Source organism: Gobius niger (genome assembly GCF_951799975.1).
Source record: "Gobius niger genome assembly, chromosome: 21".
NCBI lineage: Eukaryota > Metazoa > Chordata > Actinopteri > Gobiiformes > Gobiidae > Gobius > Gobius niger.
The window spans coordinates 20,880,212-20,901,745 of NC_136872.1; the positions used below are offsets into that span (position 1 = coordinate 20,880,212).

General features: G+C 40.2%; 1 protein-coding gene across 1 annotated transcript; it reads right to left on the minus strand.

Moving 5' to 3' along the window:
* Positions 1-1,241: 1,241 nt before the first annotated feature.
* Positions 1,242-14,056, minus strand: LOC306980510 (coronin-2A-like; the record flags this gene model as incomplete). The annotated part of the gene is made up of 13 exons (XM_079579938.1): positions 1,242-1,368; positions 1,446-1,514; positions 3,645-3,806; positions 3,990-4,135; positions 5,648-5,738; positions 6,793-6,908; positions 6,979-7,075; positions 8,621-8,725; positions 10,502-10,615; positions 11,355-11,555; positions 11,617-11,766; positions 11,838-11,954; positions 13,856-14,056. The coding sequence occupies 13 exons, from the start codon at positions 14,054-14,056 to the stop codon at positions 1,303-1,305; spliced, it is 1,635 nt and encodes a 544-aa protein (XP_079436064.1). The 3' UTR covers positions 1,242-1,302.
* Between the last annotated feature and the right edge of the window lie 7,478 nt (positions 14,057-21,534).

The following is a 21,534-nucleotide window of genomic DNA, read 5'->3' on the forward strand; positions in this document are numbered from 1 at the left end:
GCTGACCACTCATACAGCCACTGGGTCACTACAAGGTCAAATACGTGCAAATATCTACTTTTTTCCGCATTAAAAAGTTGCACAATGCACCTTTAATGAGGAGCTCTTCAACTCTGGGCAAATGGAGAAGCGATAGAGCATCATGTGACACATCAGTTCATACAAACACTACGTGAGGCGTTTAAATCTTTGTTTTATTTTAGAAGAAAAACAGGCCAACATTTAAAGTTCTTTCTTAAAGGGACAATACAGAGTTTAAATTTTTTTAAATTATGTATTTTCCTCCCCTTTCATGTTCCTACAATGTCCTGTGTAGAAAGAGCTCAGACCTGTTCACAACTGCCTCTAAAATCCTGCACTGTCACTCAAAAAGGTGTTAACATAGAAGGTGCAGTTACACGTTTGACCTGAGGTGGCAGTAGTGAGTATAAAATGGCGAACTTGCATCTAGTCTATTTAATGTTGTGCAATATGGAGCTAAATGTAATGATTGAGTCCTGGGGTGTTTAGTTTTGATATTTAGAAAGTAACTGTAATATAAATACTCTCAAATGAAAGTAACTTGACCACAATACAGTTACTCTAAATACATGTACAGTATTCCCAACATTTCAAAACGATATGTATACATGCAGTAACTATCAAATAAAGGACTATTATGATTTTTTATTTGTTTAAGTTTTATTATGACAGTAAGAGACATTCATTTAGTGACATCTTGTGGTGAGAATTAGCATTGCACTCCCACATCCACATCACGGGTTGCCAGATGTGCGATTACTTTCATAGTTGAACTATAATCTTTAACCAATCAGTCAAACAAAATAACAAACTCAAAAGTACGATCATTTCCTCAGAGGTGATTTGCTGTCGCTCAGATCTGGAGTTTAGGTTCTATTGGTATCGAAGTATTGGAAGCAGATACAGGGGGAAAAAATACAGTTTTGATTCTATTGGTCCATTTTTTCCTCTTATTTTTACCAACTTTTATTGCAAATATTTTCCATATTTTCTCACCAAGCCTTTCTAGAACTTTTGCCCCATTGTTCCCTTTTATTTTTGCCACACTTTCTTCAGATTTATACATTTCCCCCCCAATTTTTCCCCAATTTTTCTAATTTTTCCTCACATTTTTTTCTTATTTTTGCCTTAATTTTTTCTCGTTTTCCCCTCACTTTTATTACTAATGTTTCCATATTCACCCCCATAATGTAAACTTGCAAATCTTCCACATTATTTTTCTGTTTTCTGCATTTCAGTGTTAGTGATGAAGAGAAACAGCTTTGTGCAAAAAAAAAGTCTCTAGAACGAAGCTCTCATGTTGTTTCTTGTGTTTTTCATTTCTACTTTGAGTTGGACAATTTTCTCCTGTAACGACAGAGAAAAGACACAAACTTGATGGAAAATGAAACGTCTTTGAGTGAATTAAAGTGACGTGTTTGAACCTCTCTCTGGTTCAGCTGCTCCCGCAGGCCTCGGATCTCCTCCTGCTGCTTGTAAAAAGCCTGAAGAAGCTGCATTTTAAAAGAGAGACAGAAAATGTTATTCATTTATTCATCCGTGTTAACCTCTCAAACCAAGCGCACTTTCTATAGTTTTTCCACATGTTTTTTGATTTCAAATCAAAAAGTTTCTTGGGGAAAAAAAGCACCAAAATAGCCACAAAAAATAAGAAAACAAGGATGTAAACGCAACAAAAAAGTGACAAAAATTCAACAAAATGTGACAAAAATTCAACAAAAATTCATCAAAAATGTGACAAAAATTCAACAAAAAATAATCAAAAATGTGACAAAAATTCATCAAAAATGTGACAAAAATTCAACAAAAAATCATCAAAAATGTGACAAAAATTTAACAAAAATGTGACAAAATTCAACAAAAAGTGACAAAAACGTGACAAAAATTCAACAAAATGTGACAAAAATTCAACAAAAATGTGACAAAAATTCATCAAAAATGTGACAAAAATTCATCAAAAATGTGACAAAAATTCAACAAAAAGTTACAAAAATTCAACAAAAAAATTACAAAATTCAACAAAAAGTGACAAAAATTCTACAAAAAATGGAAAAGAAAAAAAAACATACAAAAGGTGACACAACACAGCAACAACGTGAGGAAAAAGATCAGTTTTGTGGGTCTTAGCTTTCAAATGAGGTGTTACACAGGCCTATATCGTAGCCATTAGGAAGACTGTATATTAACCTCCACCTGAAACTGAGCACATTGTCTCCAGTTTGGCTTTACCCAAATCTAAAAGCTTGTTGAAAAAATGAGACAAAAACAAGGATGAAAACACATTTCAAAAAGTGACAAGAGGGGGGGAAAAAAGCCACAAAAAGTCAACAAAAAAGCCACGGAAGTGCAGCAAAAAAAGTGATGAAAGTACAGCAAAAAAGTGACATAAACCCAACAAAAAAGTGATGAAAGTGCTGCAAAAAAACAAACAGGCGGCAAAAAAATGAAATGAGGCGCTACAATGGCCTATAGCCAAAGAGGAGAAAATGCATTCAGTTCAGGTGGGTGGTAAGAGGTTAAAGGAATAGTTCACCGTTTTTCCATACTGAGATTTGTTCTTACCTGAGCTTAGACGAGTTGATATGTACCTGTCTGGTCTTTGTGCGTGCCCTCAGGATGCAAAAAGACCAAAGATGGTGTTTGGCCTCTCCCAGTGTTTTCCTATAGCTCCAAACGATGGTGAAGTTGGAGGCGACCGCGCTCTTCCACGGGCACAAAGACCAGACAGGTATGTATTAGGGATGGGCGGATCGATACCAAAGTATCGATATATCAATACCAAACGGCTACTTTTAAAGTATCGATATTGGGCAAAAAGTATCAATAATAATTTGCATATGTAAAAAGAAAAAGCAATTGTCAACCCAAAAGGATGATTTATTTCTTTGTTCTGAGCCAAAACAGTCACAAAGGATTGAAATGAGCCGGGCATGTCATTCTGGTTTAGGTTCTGTTTGTCATTTAAGTATTAATTTAAAATCTTGTTTATGTATTTAATTTCACATTAGTGTTGTTTAATTAACCAGTTAAAGTAATATAATTTTAATTGACCAGTTAATTATATACAATAACCAGTTTTAGTGTATATTGTAATAATGTATATTGATTGAAATACATTCACCCATATGAAATGACCAGTATCGGTATCGGCATCGACAAAAATGACCCCAAAAGTATCGATATCGTATCGATTCCAAAAAATGCGCTATCGCCCATCCCTAGTACGTATCAACTCGTCCAAGCTCAGGTAAGAACATATCTCAGTAAAACAGGAAAAAACATGAACTATTCCTTTAAACGTTTATTGCAGGTTTCTGAGTATAACATAAAAGAAGGTGAAAAGAAGCTTGATGAATAAGTTTCAATATTTCACATATTTTTTAATAATTCAAGTAAATTCTCAAATATATAAGGCTGTGTGTCGATTAGTGGTATCGAAAAAAATCTAAAGCAGGGATATTTCAGTATATGTATTGAAAAGTATGTACCGGTGCACAGCCATACACCATCAACATTCCCATATTCAATTTCCAAACTTTTACATTTTTAACTACAGCATGTATATTCTCGAGTCCTTGCAGGCCCAGATCAAGATCAAGTCGTCCCGTCCCGCCCTGTGGTACCTCTGACTCGGTGTGGGGGGGCGGCGTCTCCGTGGGCTCGCAGCAGTGCGGGGTGCAGCAGTACGGCCACAGGAAGGTCTCGTCCACCGTCCAGCTCGAGAGGTCGCTCACGTCGTAGGAGAACTTCAGGTCCTGGTACGACCACTGCTCCTCGTAAAACGCCTGCGGGAAACACAAGTCCAGAATCTGACTCAAAATAAACCCAAACCAGTTAAAGTTTCACTACTTGAGAAAAAGCACAGATACTGAGCAAACATTACTCCAGTACAAGTAGAAGTTACTTATATCGTTGCTGACACATTTTAATTACACATATCTTTACAAGTATCTCTAAATATATGGTACCTCCTCCATGAAGTCCATCTCGGTCCCCGTCAGTGCAGTGCAGTCTGGTTCCCTGTGGATCCACTGGTCCTGCCTCGTCCCGGCGGCTGGTTCTGGGTAAGGGTTGGTCACTCGAGTCCCGGGCTTCAGCGACATCAGCACAGGCCCTGGAGGAAGAAGAAGAGAGACATTTTATAAGAGACGTAAAGTGGACCTGTGGCCTTTAACCCCTTAACTCCCACCTGAACCGAGCACATTTTCTCCAGTTTGGCTTTACCCCAAAATCCAAAAGCTTCTGGAAAAAAAAGGTGTGAAAATAGCTACAGAACTGAGACGAAAACAATGATGAAGATGTGACAAAAAAGTGACAAAAAAAGTGAGAAAAATGTGACAAAAATGTGACAAAAAAATGTGACAAAAAATGACAAAAATGTGGAAAAATTACAAAAAATAACAAAAAATGTGAGAAAAAAGTGACAAAAAAAGTGACAAAAATGTGACAAAAAAATGACAAAAAATTAGACAAAAATGTGACAAAAAAATGACAAAAATGTGACAAAAAATGAGACAAAAAAATGACAAAGAAATTACAAAAATGTGAGAAAAAAGTGAGAAAAAAGTGACAAAAACGTGACAAAAAATGATAAAAAATGACAAAAAAGTGACAAAAATGTGACAAAAAATGAGACAAAAATGTGACAAAAAAATGAAAAAAAAAATACAAAAATGTGAGAAAAAAATGAGAAAAAAAGTGACAAAAGTGTGACAAAAAATGACAAAAAAGTGAAATAATGACAAAAAATAACAAAAAATGTGTGAAAAAATGACAAAAAAGTGACAAAAAATGTGAGAAAAAAATGACAAAAAAATTGGACAAACAAAATGACAAAAAATGACAAAAAATGACCAAAAAAATGACAAAAAATGACAAAAAATTGACAAAAAATGACAAAAGAATTAGACAAAAAATGTCAAAAAATGACAAAAAATGACAAATAATGTGACAAAAAAATGACAAAAAAAATACAAAAAATGACAAAGATTTGACAAAAAATTACAAAAAAATGTGACAAAAAATGTGACAAAAAAATTACAAAAATGTGGAAAAAATTACAAAAAATTACAAAAAATGTGACAAAAAAATGACAAAAATGTGACAATAAAATGACAAAAAATGTGACAAAAATGTGACAAAATGACAAAACAATGAAAATATATATATATATAAAAAAAAGATTAAAAAGATTAAAAACATTTTTTTTTAAAGTTACAAAATGAGTTGAATACCCCCCCCAAAAAGATGGAAAAAAATTTGATGACGTGAGGAAAAAGATCCATTTAAATGAGTTTTGTACATCTTAGCTTTCACTGGCCTACAGGATGAACATGCTCTCGGTTCAGGCGGGAGTTAAGAGGTTAAACCTGCTTTAGACCACTTCAGCAGAGTTTTACAGCTTTAAATGATGGACCTCTGCTCTCTTTGAGTCTCATCTCTTTTGTGGAGCGCCCTCTGCTGGCAGCAAAAGGAAACACCAGGTAAAAATGAAACATTCAAGCCACCACTGTTAGTTTATGGCATTCAAAATTAATTTCTTTCAGCATTTCTACCTGATAAGGCGTCCCACAAGATTGCGCATTGGTCCCTACACTATTTAAATCCTTTCGTTTTTTTTACTGACCTCTGTTGACCCCGGAGAGCCACTCTTGAGCCGTCATGGCCGCCTGGTTTCCCGCCGTCATCGGGTACAAGTCCTCGTGGAAAACACCGGGCTGCAGACAGCACGCATTCAACAACTTGTTTTAACCTCTTTAACCTCACCTGAACCGAGCACATGTTCTCCAGTTTGGCTTTACCCAAATCTAAAAGGTTCTTGAAAGAAGTGTCAAAAGAGCAACAAAAATGAGTCAAGGATGAAAATGCAACAAAAGAGCGATAAAAACGTGATGAAAAAGCAACAAAGGAGTAACAGAAAAGTAACTAAAAAGTGACTAAAATATGATGAAAATGTGGTAAAAATATACTCAAATCTGAAAGGTTGCAGCCTATAGGCCAGTGTAACACCTCATTTGAAAGCTAAGACCTACAAAACTGATCTGTACGGGTATTTTTCCTTGCGTTGTTGCCGTGTTGTCAACGTTTTTTTGTCAATCTTCTGTTTCTTCTGGGGCTCATTTTATTGTGTTTTCGACCCATTTTTGTGATATTTTTGTGTGGCTTTTTTGATGCATTTTTCTATTGCAGTTGTGTCAAATTTTTGTCACTTTTTTATTGTTTTTTTGCCACTTTTTCATAGTTTTTTTTGCCACTTTTTCATAGTTTTTGTCACCTTTTTTGCCACTTTTGTGTTGCTCTATTGTTGCGTTTTCATCCTTGTTTTGTTTTTGCTGCCATTTTTTCAAGACGCTTTTTTAAAAAATGCATTTATTGTTTTTTTTGGTTGGGACAGTGCTCGTTAATGAACATACATGGGTCTCATGCATGTAAACAAGCCACACTGGATTGTCGGCTTGGGCTAATTTCCATCCATGCGCACTCTCAAACACACCCTTATTCATCCTGGCCTATTATACATGTTTTTAGTGGTGGGGGAAACCGGAGTACCCGGAGGAAACCTACACAGACACGGGGAGGACATGTAATCTCCACACAGAAAAGCCCCGTCCAGGTGGGAATCGAACCCGGGACCTTCTTGCTGTGAAGCATGAGCGCTAACAGCTGTACTACCGTGCCATCCTAGATTAGATTAAGGTAAAGCCCAACTGTAGAAAAGGTGCTTGGTTCAGGTGGGGGTGTCAGAGGTTAAGAATAAAACCCACCACTCACCTCTTTCCTGGGGACGATCATGGACAACGGCTCCACTAAGTCTTTGACACAAATCAGGCGATAAAAGCGGTAAACCTCACAGGCGTTCAGGTTCAGGCCGCGCTTTGGCATCACTCCTGGAGCAGTAAAGGGTTACATGAACTATTCCTTAATGGATATTTATGTGTGAAGAAGTGCAGTTCTCACCCAGGCCTTTCTGTGGCAGCAGGGACCTGAACTCAGACAGGTAGCTGAGGGACGGCTTCTCGGCGCTCAGCTCGTAGTACCGAATGTTCCCGTCTCCCTACGACACATAAACGCATCATCGCAGACGTGTCATGCAGACAAAAGTCAGACTGGTTCGGATCTTTGAGAAATTATGAGCTGAAGAAATCTAAAAAAGCTACATAGAACATACAGCCGACTAACACAGTATGGAAAAAGACAGCATGCAGCATTATAGTAAATAGTAGTGTTGGATTTTAACAATGGGGTTCAGGACACCCGGCCAGTATGTTTTTCCCACAGCTGGTGATAAGTGAAACATCGACATCAGCCGATTCTTTAACCCCTTAACTCCCACCTGAACCGAGCAAATTTTCTCCAGTTTGGCTTTACCCCAGTCCAAAAGCTTCTGGAAAAAAGCTGTGAAAATAGTAACAAAACTGAGATGAAAGCAATGACGGAAATGTGAGAAAAAAGTGAGAAAACATTGACAAAAAAGCGACGAAAAATGAATGAAAATGTGACAAAAATGTCACAAGAAATTGACGAAAAAATAGACGAAAAAATGACAAAAATGTGATAAACATTTTACAAAAAAATTGCAAAAATGTGACAAAAAAGAGACAAAAAAAGGTCAAAAATTTGCTCAAAAAAATGGACGAAAAAATGACGAAAATGTGACGAAAATGTGACAAAAAATGTGATACAAAATTTGACAAAAATGTGATAAAAAATTGACGAAAAAATGACAAAAATGTGACGAAAAATGAGTTGAACACCCAACAAAAAAATGATGGAAAAAAAATCTGATGACGTGAGGAAAAAGATCCTCTCGGTTCAGGCGGGAGTTAAGAGGTTAACCTCTTCACCCCCGCTTAAACTGAGCGGTTTTATCCAAATCTGAAAGCTTCTCCACAAAAAGAGTCGAAAACGTGACGAAAGAGTGATGAAAAAGTGTAAAAACACAACAAAAGAGTGACAACAACATGGCAACAGGGCAAGGAAAAATCTGATTTTGTTCGTCTTAGCTTTCAAATGAGGTGCTACTCTATAGGCCTATAGGCTGTCAGCTCCAGTTGAGAAGCTTTTAGATTTGGGCAAAGCTGAAGTGGAGAAAAAGTGCTCAGATAAGGCGTAAGAGGCTAAAGCAGAACTAACTTGTTTACCTTAATAAATCCTAGTCCCTCTGGGCGTAATACAAGTGTTTCAGAAAACCACATTTGCAACTTTCACCAATACACACTAATGGAGTCACGAAGAAGAAGCTAACAAGCTAACGGGCAAAGCTAACTGCGGGCTAGCGTCACTTAAACAGTATTTACAGCCAAGTTTAAGCGAAAAAAATGATCTCCATTGTGTAATTGGATGTACAATATCCCTCTGTCCCTTTGTCTTTCTATAGTATTTACTCAAGTAATGAGTAAAGTAATGAGTAAAAAAAAAAAAAAATGTAACATGCTACGACACCTGCAGTGGCGCTTACTTACGCTTAAGTTACTTAGTTCTGCTTTAAAATATAAGGAAAAAAACAAATGGAAAAATAAAATAAATCAAATGAAAATATAGAATAAAATAGCACACACATTGTACAAGTCCGCCAAAGCAGAGGGTCATGAGTGCGCACCTTCCCGGCCACATACAGCAGGTTTGTGTCGGGGTCGTAGAACGGGAACAGGACTCCAGCCGAACCGTCCACGTCCTCTTCAAACAGAGGCTCTGACAGGTCGTCCTGCAGGAGACACAGGGGCGTTCACTATTCAAATCCACTGCCTGACCAAAAGAAAAAGGGGTCACCTCCATTTTACTTTTAAGATCTGGGGCTGATTTGTTTTAAATCTTGTTTTGACACAATTTGCTTATAAAAAATAAACACACTAATATTTTTTCTAAATTAAAGGTGCATCATGCAACTTTTTCCGCAGAAAAAAAGGTGTCAATTGTACGAACCTTTTAGTGACCCAGCGGCTTTTTGGGTGGTTCACTCTTGGCGCCTTCGCCTTCCATCACGGCAGCCTCTAGGAATCTCCATCTCTTAATTTTATATCAGGTTTTTGAGGGTTTCTGCAGGGCCAATATGGATATTTGGGGTCCTCAGGGTATATATAAATGGTAAATGGTCTCAACTTATATAGCGCTTTTCCACCTACATTAGGCACTCAAAGCGCTTTACAGCAAGGATCCACTCACCCATTCATACTCTCATTCATACACTAGTGTACGCAGACACTGGGGGCAATGGGTGAAGTGTCTTGCCCAAGGACACAACGACAGTGTGCACTTTCAGGAGGTGGGAATCGAACCCCTGACCTTCCAATCATGAGACGACCCGCTCTACCATCTGCGCCTCTGTCGCCCCATATGTATAATCCGATATTTGAAGCAATGTCATTTGATGCTTTGTTTTTATCTTTCAAAAAACCGATAGTTAAGCCAATAGTAAAGGTTTCAATAGAAATGAGGTCAATTGACATGGGTTTTTCTAAGGCCAATGCTGTTCCTTGGGGGATTTTGATTGGCCGATGAGGCTCTGCTGATAAATGTCTCGTCTCTAATCCTGTGTATGAAGCTTCTAAACTTGTCAGTGTTGATCTGTGACAGCAGGGGGCGCTGTATATTCATGTCTCATTCATGTGGCCACACCGCCTTTGCTATGACGGATCCCGTCAGCTCTCAGAAGCTCAGCAGGGACGGGCCTGGCAGTGCTTGGATGGGAGACTGTTTGGGAAACACCAGGAAGCCTGTCGAATGTAGTGAGTGAGTGAGTGGTGGTGGTCGGAGGGGCCGATGGCGCAGACTGGTCGCCTCACTTCCGTCAGTCTACCCAGGGCAGCTGTGGCTACAATAGTAGCTTACCACCATCGAGTATGGAGTGAATGAATACTGCAATGTAAAGCGTCTTTGAGTGTCCAGAAAATCGCTATATAAAACCAATGCATTATTATTATTATTATTATTATTATTATTATTATTATTATTATTATTATTATTATTATTATTATTATTATTATTATTATTATTATTATTATTATTATTATTATTATTATTATCATAAGATATATAGAAAAGGTGCACAAACTTGTGACCGATTTTCACCACGATGTTTCTCCGCTCCCTTGAAGTCTAGGGAGGGCTCATTGTGAAGCGAGAGATTTGAGACATATCGGCCAATAAAACTCTCGATATCGGCCGATATCGAAAATATCCAAATATCGGGCCCTAGTTTCTGGTAGGTTTTTTCTGCTGTTTCCATGGTTATGTGTGCATTCCATCCAGAAAACCTGGAAAACCTGAAACAAAAGTGGTCCTATCGTTCTAGAGGCCGCCGTGATCAACAGATAGAATATACTGTGTTATACTGGTTTAGTAAAATATAAAGCTTATAGCAATATTCAAGACAATTCTTTTCTCATATTGTGCAGCCCCAGGGGGTTATGTAAAACCCCCTCGCCCCAGGTCCCACTTATAAATGAATAATGGTAAAAATAAATCAATAAAAGGTTCCGACCGGGTCCCAGAGCATGATCTGTCGCTGGTTCCACGGCGAGCTGCCCGTGGACAGCAGAATCTTGTCACTGATGAACAGCACTTTACTGGCTCGGTGCCGCCCTCTGCTGGACACCTGCAGCAGAGCACACGGTGACACTCGGCTCCTCGTGGGCCACAGTGTGTTTTTTAAAGGGATATTTCAGGATTTTTGACATAGGGCCTCATTTCCTAGTTATCCAGAGTGTTGCTGATTTCTGGATTATTATTTTTTTGGCAATTCATGTAGTTCTTATGTTTGAAGAGTTTCGTGGCGCTAGTGCAAGGCTAGTGCATGTCTATGGTATCAGCTAGCCTGCATTAAAAACACTCTGACCCGCTCCACAGAGCACCTGAGGCAAATCACTTATAACACCAGACTAACCATATAAATGTCTGTGTCGATTGAATATTTTTTGGAATATAACTGACCTCGCATCACATGAATGATCGCATTTTGAGGGACTATTTTCTAGCAGATCACTCCGCCGCTGCGTAGCTTATACAATCACGAAGCTGATGCTGCTCAAATATAAGTTATTTTAAATGCAAAATGGTTAAAATTATTCTACTGACACAGACATTTATATGGTTAGTCTGGTGTTATAAGTGATTTGCCTCAGGTGCTCTGTGGAGCGGGTCAGAGTGTTTTTAATGCAGGCTAGCTGATACCATAGAAATGCGCTAGCCTTGCACTAGCCTAGCGCCATGAAACTCTTCAAACATAAGAACTGCATGAATTACAAAAAAAATAGCTCCAGGAATCAGCAACACTCTGGATAACTAGGAAATGAGGCCCTATGACAAAAATCCTGAAACATCCCTTTAAGTCAGACCTGTAAAATGGTCCCGGTTCGTGGGTCCAGGACTCGGATGCGTCGGTCTTTAGAGGTGACGGCGACTGAGCTGCCGTCTCTGCTGAAGCTGACGGACAGAAGCAGAGCCTCGGACGGACACATGGACAGAAGAGGGGCCATCACCACTCGCACCGGGAACCTCAGCACCGCCCCGGGCTGAGAGAGGTCCCACAGCAACACCTGCTCAGACCAACATGCTTTTAGACATGAAAATAACCATTAGATTAGTTTAAAGTCTCACCTTGTAGTCATAAGCGGAGCTCAGCAGCAGGTTTTGGGCCGTCGGGTGCCACTCGATGACCGCCACACGTCTGGAGTGACCCATCAGAGTCTTGGTGGCCCGGGTCAGGTCCTGCTGCAGCCCACAGGCCGGGATGTGCCAGACCTTCACCTAAATGAGAAGTATGTGCGTACAGTAAAGCACAGCCCTGTCTGAGTAAATGTAAGAGTGGAGGAGCGTACAGTGCAGTCTTCAGAGCAGGAGGCCACGCTCTGGTCGTCAAACGGGTTCCACTTCACGTCCAGGACCCGCGCCCTGTGCCCACACACCCGCGGGTGCAGGGGGTCCACCCGGCCCGTCTGCAGGGCACACAGTTATCACACTACAGATGTACCAGACCAGCTGTATAACAGATTCAACTCATTCAGACATTTATACATTATAAAGCGCTTTAAACACTTTACAGCTTGGCCAACGTGCCGTACACAAAACACAAGATATGCACAAATATATACATAATTAATCAGATATAAGATCAAACATGTTCAAAAGCAGGAGAAAAAATATGTGTTTTGAGAAGTGACTTAAACACATGCAGAGACTGAGCCTGATGCAGGTGATTCCAGAGGCATAAACATGATCCACTGATGACCGTGATGGCAGAGGCTGAGCCCAATCTAGGGAGGAATCACTCAGAACACGGAGGGAAAGTCCCTCCAGCCTGTCCTAGGTCTTTCTACAATGTTCATTTTTACTTTTTTATGATATTACATATTTTAATTTAGCTTCATTCTTAGTCTTTTGACAAAAATGCTATTTAGCTTTAGTCAAGATTAAGTTGAGTAAAATTGCATGTAAATTCAGTCGACTAAGTCTAAGATTAATTCAACCTGGATAGACTCAAACAGACAAAAGCAGTGATTAGGAAGATTTATTGACATGTATTTTAGTTTTGGCGATCAGATCCCAGCGGTAACATCGATGTATGAAAGTCAGTATGGATGAACAGCTTGTAGTTAGGGACGTCTTCCCCGGAGCCTTGACACTGGTGGTGGTATGGAAGACCCGTGAAGCCGCAGCAGGGAGAAGCCGTGGATGGAAGAGGCGAAGATGGGGCGGAGGTGGGTCGCAGCGCAGCTGGGAAGCGAACGAACCATGATTGCTGGGGCTTAAAAGGGGGACCGAGGGCGATGATTGGCTGCTATGGAGGTGCGGCTCTTACGCTGAGGGCTGAGGTGGAGGTGTGGCCTCTCGGAAGCGATCATTGGCTGGAGGTGATGCTGAAAATCGTCTCCCAGGTTGAATTAACGCCTAGGCTTCATTTTAGTCAATTTTACATTAATGATATTTATTATAATCATATTTCATCACAGTCCTCTGCTTCATGTTTGTTCTCCACATGGATAAAGCTCAGACCTGCTCTTTTAGCTGTGGATTTAAAGGACAGGAGGCTTTTTCTGACGTCATTGGGAGTTTGGACTTTTCATTTTCATTTAGTCGACACAAATATCTGGACGTTTTTGTTAAAGTTTTAGTAAGTAAATGCTTTATTTGTCATTATACAAGGGTACAAGGAAATAGTGTTCAGGTGCTAGTCCTGAGCCACCACTAGACCTGGAGGAAACCTGGCATCTGCCTTCAGAAACTGTGCACCCTGCACTCCTGGGTTTGTCCCTGTTTCAGAGCGTGGTGTCCTGCACTGGTCAGCTCCTTTTAGTCTCATAAACAACTTTTCATTTAGTTTTAGTCCCAAAAAAAAAAAAAAAAAAAAAAAAAAAAAAACTTTAAAGGGACTATTCGGAGTTTAAAAATGTACATGTTCCAGCCATGTCCTAATGTGTAGAATGAGCTCAGACCTGTTCACCACAACTGCCTCTAAAATCCTGCACTGTCACTTAAAAACATGTCACTTCGGGTCCGAATTGTCATGCACGAGCTTAATATAGAAGGTGCAGTTACAAGTATGACCTGAGGTGGCAGTAGTGAGTATAAAATGGCCAACTTTCATCCAGCCCTTTTAAAGCATACACTATAATTATGAGGAAATTAACTCTGTCTACCAGTGGGACAAGCTCAAGCTGCCTCACTGTGTCTCCACAGACGTCCGAGCCTCCTCTCAGTGTGGAGGAGCAGCAGCTCTACTCCAAACTCCCCCAGAGTGAATGAACTCCTGACCCTTCCACAGTGTCCAATATAGTAGAAACTCATTTGTGCTGAACTTGGATCAGAATCACATTGATGCTACACATTGACGACTCACGTGGTGAATGGGCAGCACGAGGAAGGCCCCGCCCCCGGAGCACTCGGTCACCACGGCAATGAAGGCGGGGTTAACGGCGCAGCAGTGGGTGTCATGGACGCCGCGGGTGATCGGCAAACCCTCGAAACTCTGCTGTCGAGACACGGGCTTCCCATAAACGCAACGGAACCTGGAGCCCCGGAACGAGCAGCGCCCCGACATCTGCAGAGGGAAACGTATACGAAATTAAACATCATAAAGGTACTTAGATACTTTAACTTTAACCCCTTAACTCCCACCTGAAGCGAGCACATTTTCTCCAGTTTGGCTTTACCCCAATCCAAAAGCTTCTGGAAAAAAGCAGTGAAAATAGCAACAAAACTGAGACAAAAACAATGATGGAAATGTGACAAAAAAGCGAGAAAACATTGACAAAAATGTCACAAAAAATTGACAAAAAAATGACAAAAAAAATGACAAAATGTGACAAAAAAATTACAAAAATGTGACAAAAAATCACAAAAATTTGATAAAAAATTGACGAAAAAATGACAAAAGTATGACAAAAATGTAACAAAAATATGACAAAAATGTGATAAAAATTTGACCAAAACATTTCAAAAAATGACCAAAAAAATGACCAAAAAAATGACAAAATGTGACAAAAATATGACAAAAATATGACAAAAATATGACAAAAAATGACAAAAAAAATGACAAAATGTAACAAAAAAAATGACAAAAATGTGACAAAAATATGACAAAAATTTGATAAAAATTTGACCAAAACATTTCAAAAAATGACCAAAAAAATGACCAAAATGTGACAAAAAATGACCAAAAAAATGACAATATGTGACAAAAAAATTACAAAAATATGACAAAAAATGAAAAAAAATTACAAAGATGTGATAAAAATTTGACCAAAAAAATGACAAAATTGTGACAAAAAATGACAAAAATGTGACAAAATGAGTTGAATATCCAACAAAAAAATTATGGAAAAAAAATCTGATGATGTGATTTAAAAGATCCTCTTTGTTCAGGCGGGGGTTAATAAGAGGTTAAATACTGTAGCTATATTACTATTGTATTTGATGCCAACAGTGAATGAACAAAGAGCAACTGGATAAAGAACAACCGTTTCTATTAGACTGGGTCGATGTCCTTACTTTAAACCGTTACACGCAAAGTTGCCTGGAAACTTGATTAAAAAGTGATTGAAGATCCATAATTTATCAGATTATGAAGCCCATAATGATCGGCGCGTGCATTATTGATGAGAGCGGACAAAGTAGCCGCTAAATTTCCATCCCGCAGCGTTATAAGACTGAGTAAGGACAAGGACAAATCCCTCCTTGTCTGTTTAAAGATTCATGATTACACACACTCTTCCTGTTGTGACAAAGTCCTGCTGAACTGTGGCCTTTAACGGGGGTCACTTCACTGTAAAGTGTGGGGGGGGGGGGGGGGGGGGGGTGAACTTCACAACCTTTTGATTAGTCGGAAAATTGGAGAAAATTCACTATGGCCAATATGTGTGTGATTGATATTGATATTATGCGTGTGTGCCTAACTCCTCTTGCTAACTTGTGGATGACCAATCAGTGGACAGTTACATACAGTGTATGAGAGTGAAAATATGAGGAAGATCCACTGAGATCAGGGGTGTCCAAAGTACGGCCCGGGGGCCAAATGCAGCCCCATTTTTGGTGGCCCTCGGCCTTCTTGCTGAATCGGTGCCCATCATCAGTGATAGTCCTTTTTATTTGAAATGTAATAATTCTACACAATTTTAACCTAACAACAAACATTTTATTGTGAGACAGAGCTGGCATGAAGGTTTTAAAGGAATAGGCCAATGTTTTTACATACTGAGATATGTTCTTACCTTCGCTTTGACGAGTTCTTTAGGACCTGTCTGATCTTCACCCGTGCCTTCAGTCACGTAAACACAGCGCAGACGGCGTTAGTATTTAGCCTCTCCCTCTCTCCTCTATAGCTCCAAAACTGGTCAAGATAGAAGCTACCAAGCTCTTCCACCAGGAGTAGTTCGAAATCCGCACAGTAATCTTCACTTTACTGTGCGGATGCCAAATTACTCCTGGTATTATTACGCCTTACAATATAGTTCCCCCTTTTATCCGCTTAGAAAATCCACATTGTTTAATTTTGTGTCATTATACTTTGTAGTGGAACACTTCACGTAACCATATTTAAATAGGGAAAAACATGGAAGAGCTTGGTAGCTTCTATCTTGACCTGTTTTGGAGCTATAGAGGAGAGAGGGAGAGGCTAAATGCTAACGCCGTCTGCGCTGTGTTTACGTGACCGGTCCTAAAGAACTCTTCAAAGCTAAGGTAAGAACATATCTCAGTATGTAAAAACGGTGGCCTATTCCTTGAAAGCGATAGTCTGGAAGATGTAAAGTAAGTGATAATATATATATTACTTCCTGGATCTCAGCAGCTCAGAGTCGAGTATCCTCCCGCGTTGACCAATGAGACGAGCTTTTCCAGTGAACCAGCCTGTCAGGTCCAATCAGGAGGGAGGGGGAGGAGCTTGATCGTTTACTTTTGAATGTTCTATTCCTGCTCTCCTCCTTTTGCAAACTAAGAAGGGCTTTCTGGAGCAATTTGATTGTTCACTTTCAAATGTCACTCTATCTCTCCTCACTTTGCAAACTTTCAGACCATCCCTTTAAGCATAAATAAATGTGTGCGGCACAATTGAAACCTCTGACCTCCGATCTATGGCCCTTCACCCCATGTACGCTTCAATATGCAGCCCCCCATGAAAAAAAGGTTTGTGTTTGTGAGCGCAATTACAATTGTCTCGTGCTTTCTAATCGGAGACACAACAAAACGGCAATGGACAAAGTTAAGCAGCTTGTTTTAGGCTATACACATCTCTCATTCACTCTATGGGAAAATCCCCCTTACCTCAAATCCAGGACCATGCAGGAATCTCCGGGTCGCTCGATCTGTCCCAGGCGGTAAATTCCCTCTGTCCTGCCGTCGGGTGATGAAAGCCCACGCTGGAGCTGACGTATCGGGGCTGCCTCGGCCTCCCCTCCCTCTCTGCCTGGTGCTTCTGTTGTTGTGCTGCTCATCTCTGATCCATGACGTCTCCGTACCGACGGCGCTCTTTACGCACCGCTGGCCCCGGACAAACGCCCTGCACCTGATACTCATTCACAAAACCGAGGGAACCCTGACACCGCAGCCCTCAGCAAGACTGTATCTTACTACTGCACAAAAGCTGAACTTTAATATTACATAAAAATATCATTTGATCAAAGGACAAGGCAGCAGGTGAGATGCAGCAATAATCATGTTTATTAAAAAATGTAAAAACAAAAATTATCCAGACAAATCATTAATTCAGAGTCTTAATGTAATATTTAATTATCAGTAGCCTAACATGGTAACATTATGAGATAAAAAAATAAAAAAATGTCGTCATCATTTGTGTTTGATATTAAGAGAATTCCACATTCTCCGAATAAATTCAAGGCTGAAATGAAATGAATCGGTTGGAGCTGGAGCTGGGGTGGTGGTCGGAGCTGGGGTGGTGGTTGGAGCTGGAGCTGGGGTGGTGGTTGGAGCTGGAGCTGGGGTGGTGGTTGGAGCTGGAGCTGGGGTGGTGGTTGGAGCTGGGGTGGTGGCTGGAGCTGGAGCTGGGGTGGTGGTCGGGGGAGCAGTTGTGGTCACAGGTGGAGGACAGTCGCAGGATTGATTTTGAGCGTTGAGCTCTGGATACAACTCTGTGACCGTACTATCAGAAGGACAGTCATTTCCAGAAAACAGTTTAAACTCTGAGTTTATACTAAAATTAGCATAAAGCTCATTTAAAGTCTTAGTCTCCATGTATTTGTCTGTCGGTTCATCGGAAACATTGTCGGCCCAGTGAGCACTCGCCAGATACCTGCCTTCTCTGATGCTGTAACAACAAAATGCCGACCACATCTTTGAAGGAATATTGATTTTGTTGTTGAGCAGATTAATACCAGGCTCAGCTCCAGTCACTAAAAACCCTTTACTCTCGTTGTGATTGTCGAAGCAGTAATTTTCCATGACACATTTAACACATCTCTCCATTTTATTCCAGCTTCCACCATTGAACGTGTGGGCTTGTGGGACGACGTTGGTCAAAGTAAAAGTTGAATTCTTGTCAGCCTGGGAATAACCATAAGAACTTGGATAGAGATGCCCTCTGTCGTAACCCAAACGGTTTTTGTAGTCCTCGTCACTTGCTTGGTTTTCAAATTCCTTGAGAGATGGTCGTTTCATGTTCTTTTCAAGCTGAAAAAAGATGATTGTGTCAATTTTATTCAACAAATTAACAAACATTCTCTCAATTCCACATAAAGTGATTATAGAAACAGCACAAACCATTATTGTGTTATGACAAATGTTTTAGTGTAGTTTTTGTCTGGGGCCCAGTGTGAGGCTGAAGGCTTGTGTTGCACAGGCAGCAGAGGCTTCACTGGGGACCACTGATGCTGACAGTAAAAGCCAGAGGTGGGAGTAAGTCACTAAATGCAAGGCTCGAGTCAAGTCCAAGTCGTGAAGGTCCAAGTCCCAAGTAAGTCCAAGTCAATCGGTCGTGGGGTCAAGTCAAGTCAAGCATTGCTTTAGCCGGCAAGTCACCTCAAGTCACAAACGCCAGCATGTCTACTTTTCAAAATGTGTTTAATCTTGAAAAAAACACATGCATTCTCAAGATATAGTAATTTTGAATTTAGGCTAAAATCAAACTTTTTAAATGCGCCAGTCTATGTTTATTTATTTATTTTATTTATTTATTTATTTATTTATTATTAGATATGTAGAACATTACTGGGACAGCATTTTAAGGAAGGGGCCCCGGGGGTGGGGGGGCTACTTAAACAGTTTTTTAACATGAGCTGCTTTTCCTTGCAATCTGAAATATAAATATAAAATAATGTTTTTATTTTTGTTAGTCAGTTTTTCTGTCAGTGGTTCCCCTGTAATGCCCCAGCCCCTGTATACTCGGATTCGCCCCTGCTCAAAGTAGATTCTGCGTAGGCTTCAGTCCCGCTGTCACTGGGCTGTTTGCGGATGCGCAAAATAGCCTCTAAATGCTGTAAACTTTGTGTGAACGCCTTAAAACATCGAGAAAAACAAGATTTCTGTTGATTTATCAGTTCTTACGCATCGTCGTTCTGGAGGCTCCGCCTAAGCTGTCGGTACAGTCCATTGTTTCAAACGTTTTCCTGTCCGTAAATCTCCTCTTCACTGTCTTTAGAAAACTTTTAATGTACGTATTTTATCGTATTTCCTCCTGCCTTTTCGCGCTATATATATTAGACGCTCCGAAACCGAACACGCATGTGGCTTATTACCATATGTAAACAAACATAGATGCGCAGGTTTTACGCAATTAATCCTGATCTTTCAACAGTTTCACTCAAATAAATAATAACTATAAAGTCACAGCAAGTCATTAAGAGTCACTGGCCTCAAGTCCAAGTTAAGTCTCGAGTCACAAACAGCAAGTCCCAAGTCAAGTCAAGTCTTTTTGCAGCTTTGGTCAAGTAAGTCTGAAGTCCCGAAAAGTCATGTGACTCGAGACTCCCATCTCTGGTAAAAGCCCAATGCCACATTCTGATCAGCAGCTTTAAAGTTTAATTGTTAAAATAAATGAAGTTTTTATTTTTAATTTAAGGAAAGCCAGTTATAAAGTCAAGACATTAATAAAGTGTTTAATCTGTCGTGAAGCAATTCAAAGATGCCAATAGAAAAATGCCAACAAATGTGCCCCATTAGTTATTTTATTTAATACATTTTTCTGCAAGTTGTGCAGGAGGAATCTTCTGACATTTTGCACAATATAAAATAAGGAGCCACGGGGCCACCGGACAAAATGACTGATTCAGGGGACAAAAACATAATCACCTGTGGCTCTATCATCCAAGGGGGTCTGTTTTCGCTTTGAGTTTCCGGCTCATTGCCCTTGAAAATGTACGCTGAGAACACTGGGATCTTGTTTGTCGTGTCGTAGAGAGTGAAGAATCTCCGCTGGTTTCCATAAGTTTGGCAGATCGCCTTGTACCGGTTCTGGTTCTGGATAGTTTCATTCACCAACACCCCGGGAATCTGTGGAGGTCCTCCCTCCATGAAGAACTCCGCACAGTCCGACACCGACTCCACCACTTCAGCCTCGGAGTGAGACCAGAGGAGGAGAGAGAGGAGCAGGAGCCACTGGGGGCCCATCCTACAAACAAACAAACAAACAAACAAACAAACAAACATTATTTCACCGTAACCACACAGTTCGTCCAGCAGTTAAATCACGCAGTGGGGGAAAAGTACAGAAAAGGTGTAAGTGTCAGAAAATTAGGGTTAACACCTTGGTTTTCCAATTCTGGAGAACGCTTACTTGAAAGAAACGACACAGAGATCAGTACTTTGGTTGGCTTGCAAGGGAGAACAGCAGTTCACCACAGCTACGCACTGTGGTTCTCCTGCACCCATTCTCAAGAGTTTTTTTTTTTCTGCACAGCCTTTTATTTAGTTTTCCATAGCATATTACATATAGAGGTGGAGTTACATTTTACATTGTTCAACACATCTCAGATACATGAATTACACTATTTTTATCTGAATGGGGAGGCCCGGCGCGTGCAAAGCCATCTGCTCTTAGTGATATACAGTTGGACTGCACGCTCCGGGGCCCCACGTTACTCAATGTCCTCCTGTCTTCTTTGTTGTCTTGTTATTTCTGATACAAAACAGTTTCTTACAGATACTACTGGAACAATGTGAAACTCATGCTAATCTTGAAGATAAATTCAAATAATTGGTTAGTGCATAATTCTCATGCCAATAATTTTATTGCAGTTATTTACATATTTACAATTCTTTTACATTTCCCTCCTGTTTATCAAAACATTAGCATATTTTCTCACATCCAGATACACAATTCCTTCCAGATTTCAGCATACCCTTCATATTTTTTAACAAATGCTTTTTACACCCAGAGAGGTAATACTTAGGCAATGTAGTAATTGCCAATTTCGCCTGCGTCATCTCCTGCTGGTACCAAAGCGCATGTTTGGGTGGTAAACTTACTCGATAATTGCCTTCTTAATCGTACGTTCCATGACAGTTCTACACAAAGGCATACAACAACATCCGCAGAATACAAAACAGGCTATCACTGCTAACACTGCAGTCAGAAGAGATACTACCACATTGCTCCATCTCCCGAAGAGCTTGTCAAACCATTCCTGTATTATGTTGTTTACCCCTGCATGTTCTTTCAGAGTGTTTGCCATGGTTTTTAATTGTGTCAATGTATGTGTTACAGACCCATCTGCTGCTGTATTGTTGGGGATGAAAGTGCAACACTGGTCTCCAAACATGGAGCAGATACCTCCTTTCTCTGCTAACAACATGTCCAGTGCTATTCTATTCTGCCACGTCATTAAGGACGTGTGATGTAGTTGACTCCCCAAACTTTGCCCTAAGTTATGGGTGAGATTGGTCAGACGTTGCATCTGAAAGTGCAGATAATTTATTCTGTCAACATTTTTGTTTGGAGTTACAGGGAATATTGCTGATACCAGTGGGATGTTTTCAAACCCAGCGGCTATTTGATCCGCCAATTTATACTCATTAGGGACCCCCCTTGGGACGCCAATTGCATCAATGTATGTGGTGTCAGGCGCCACC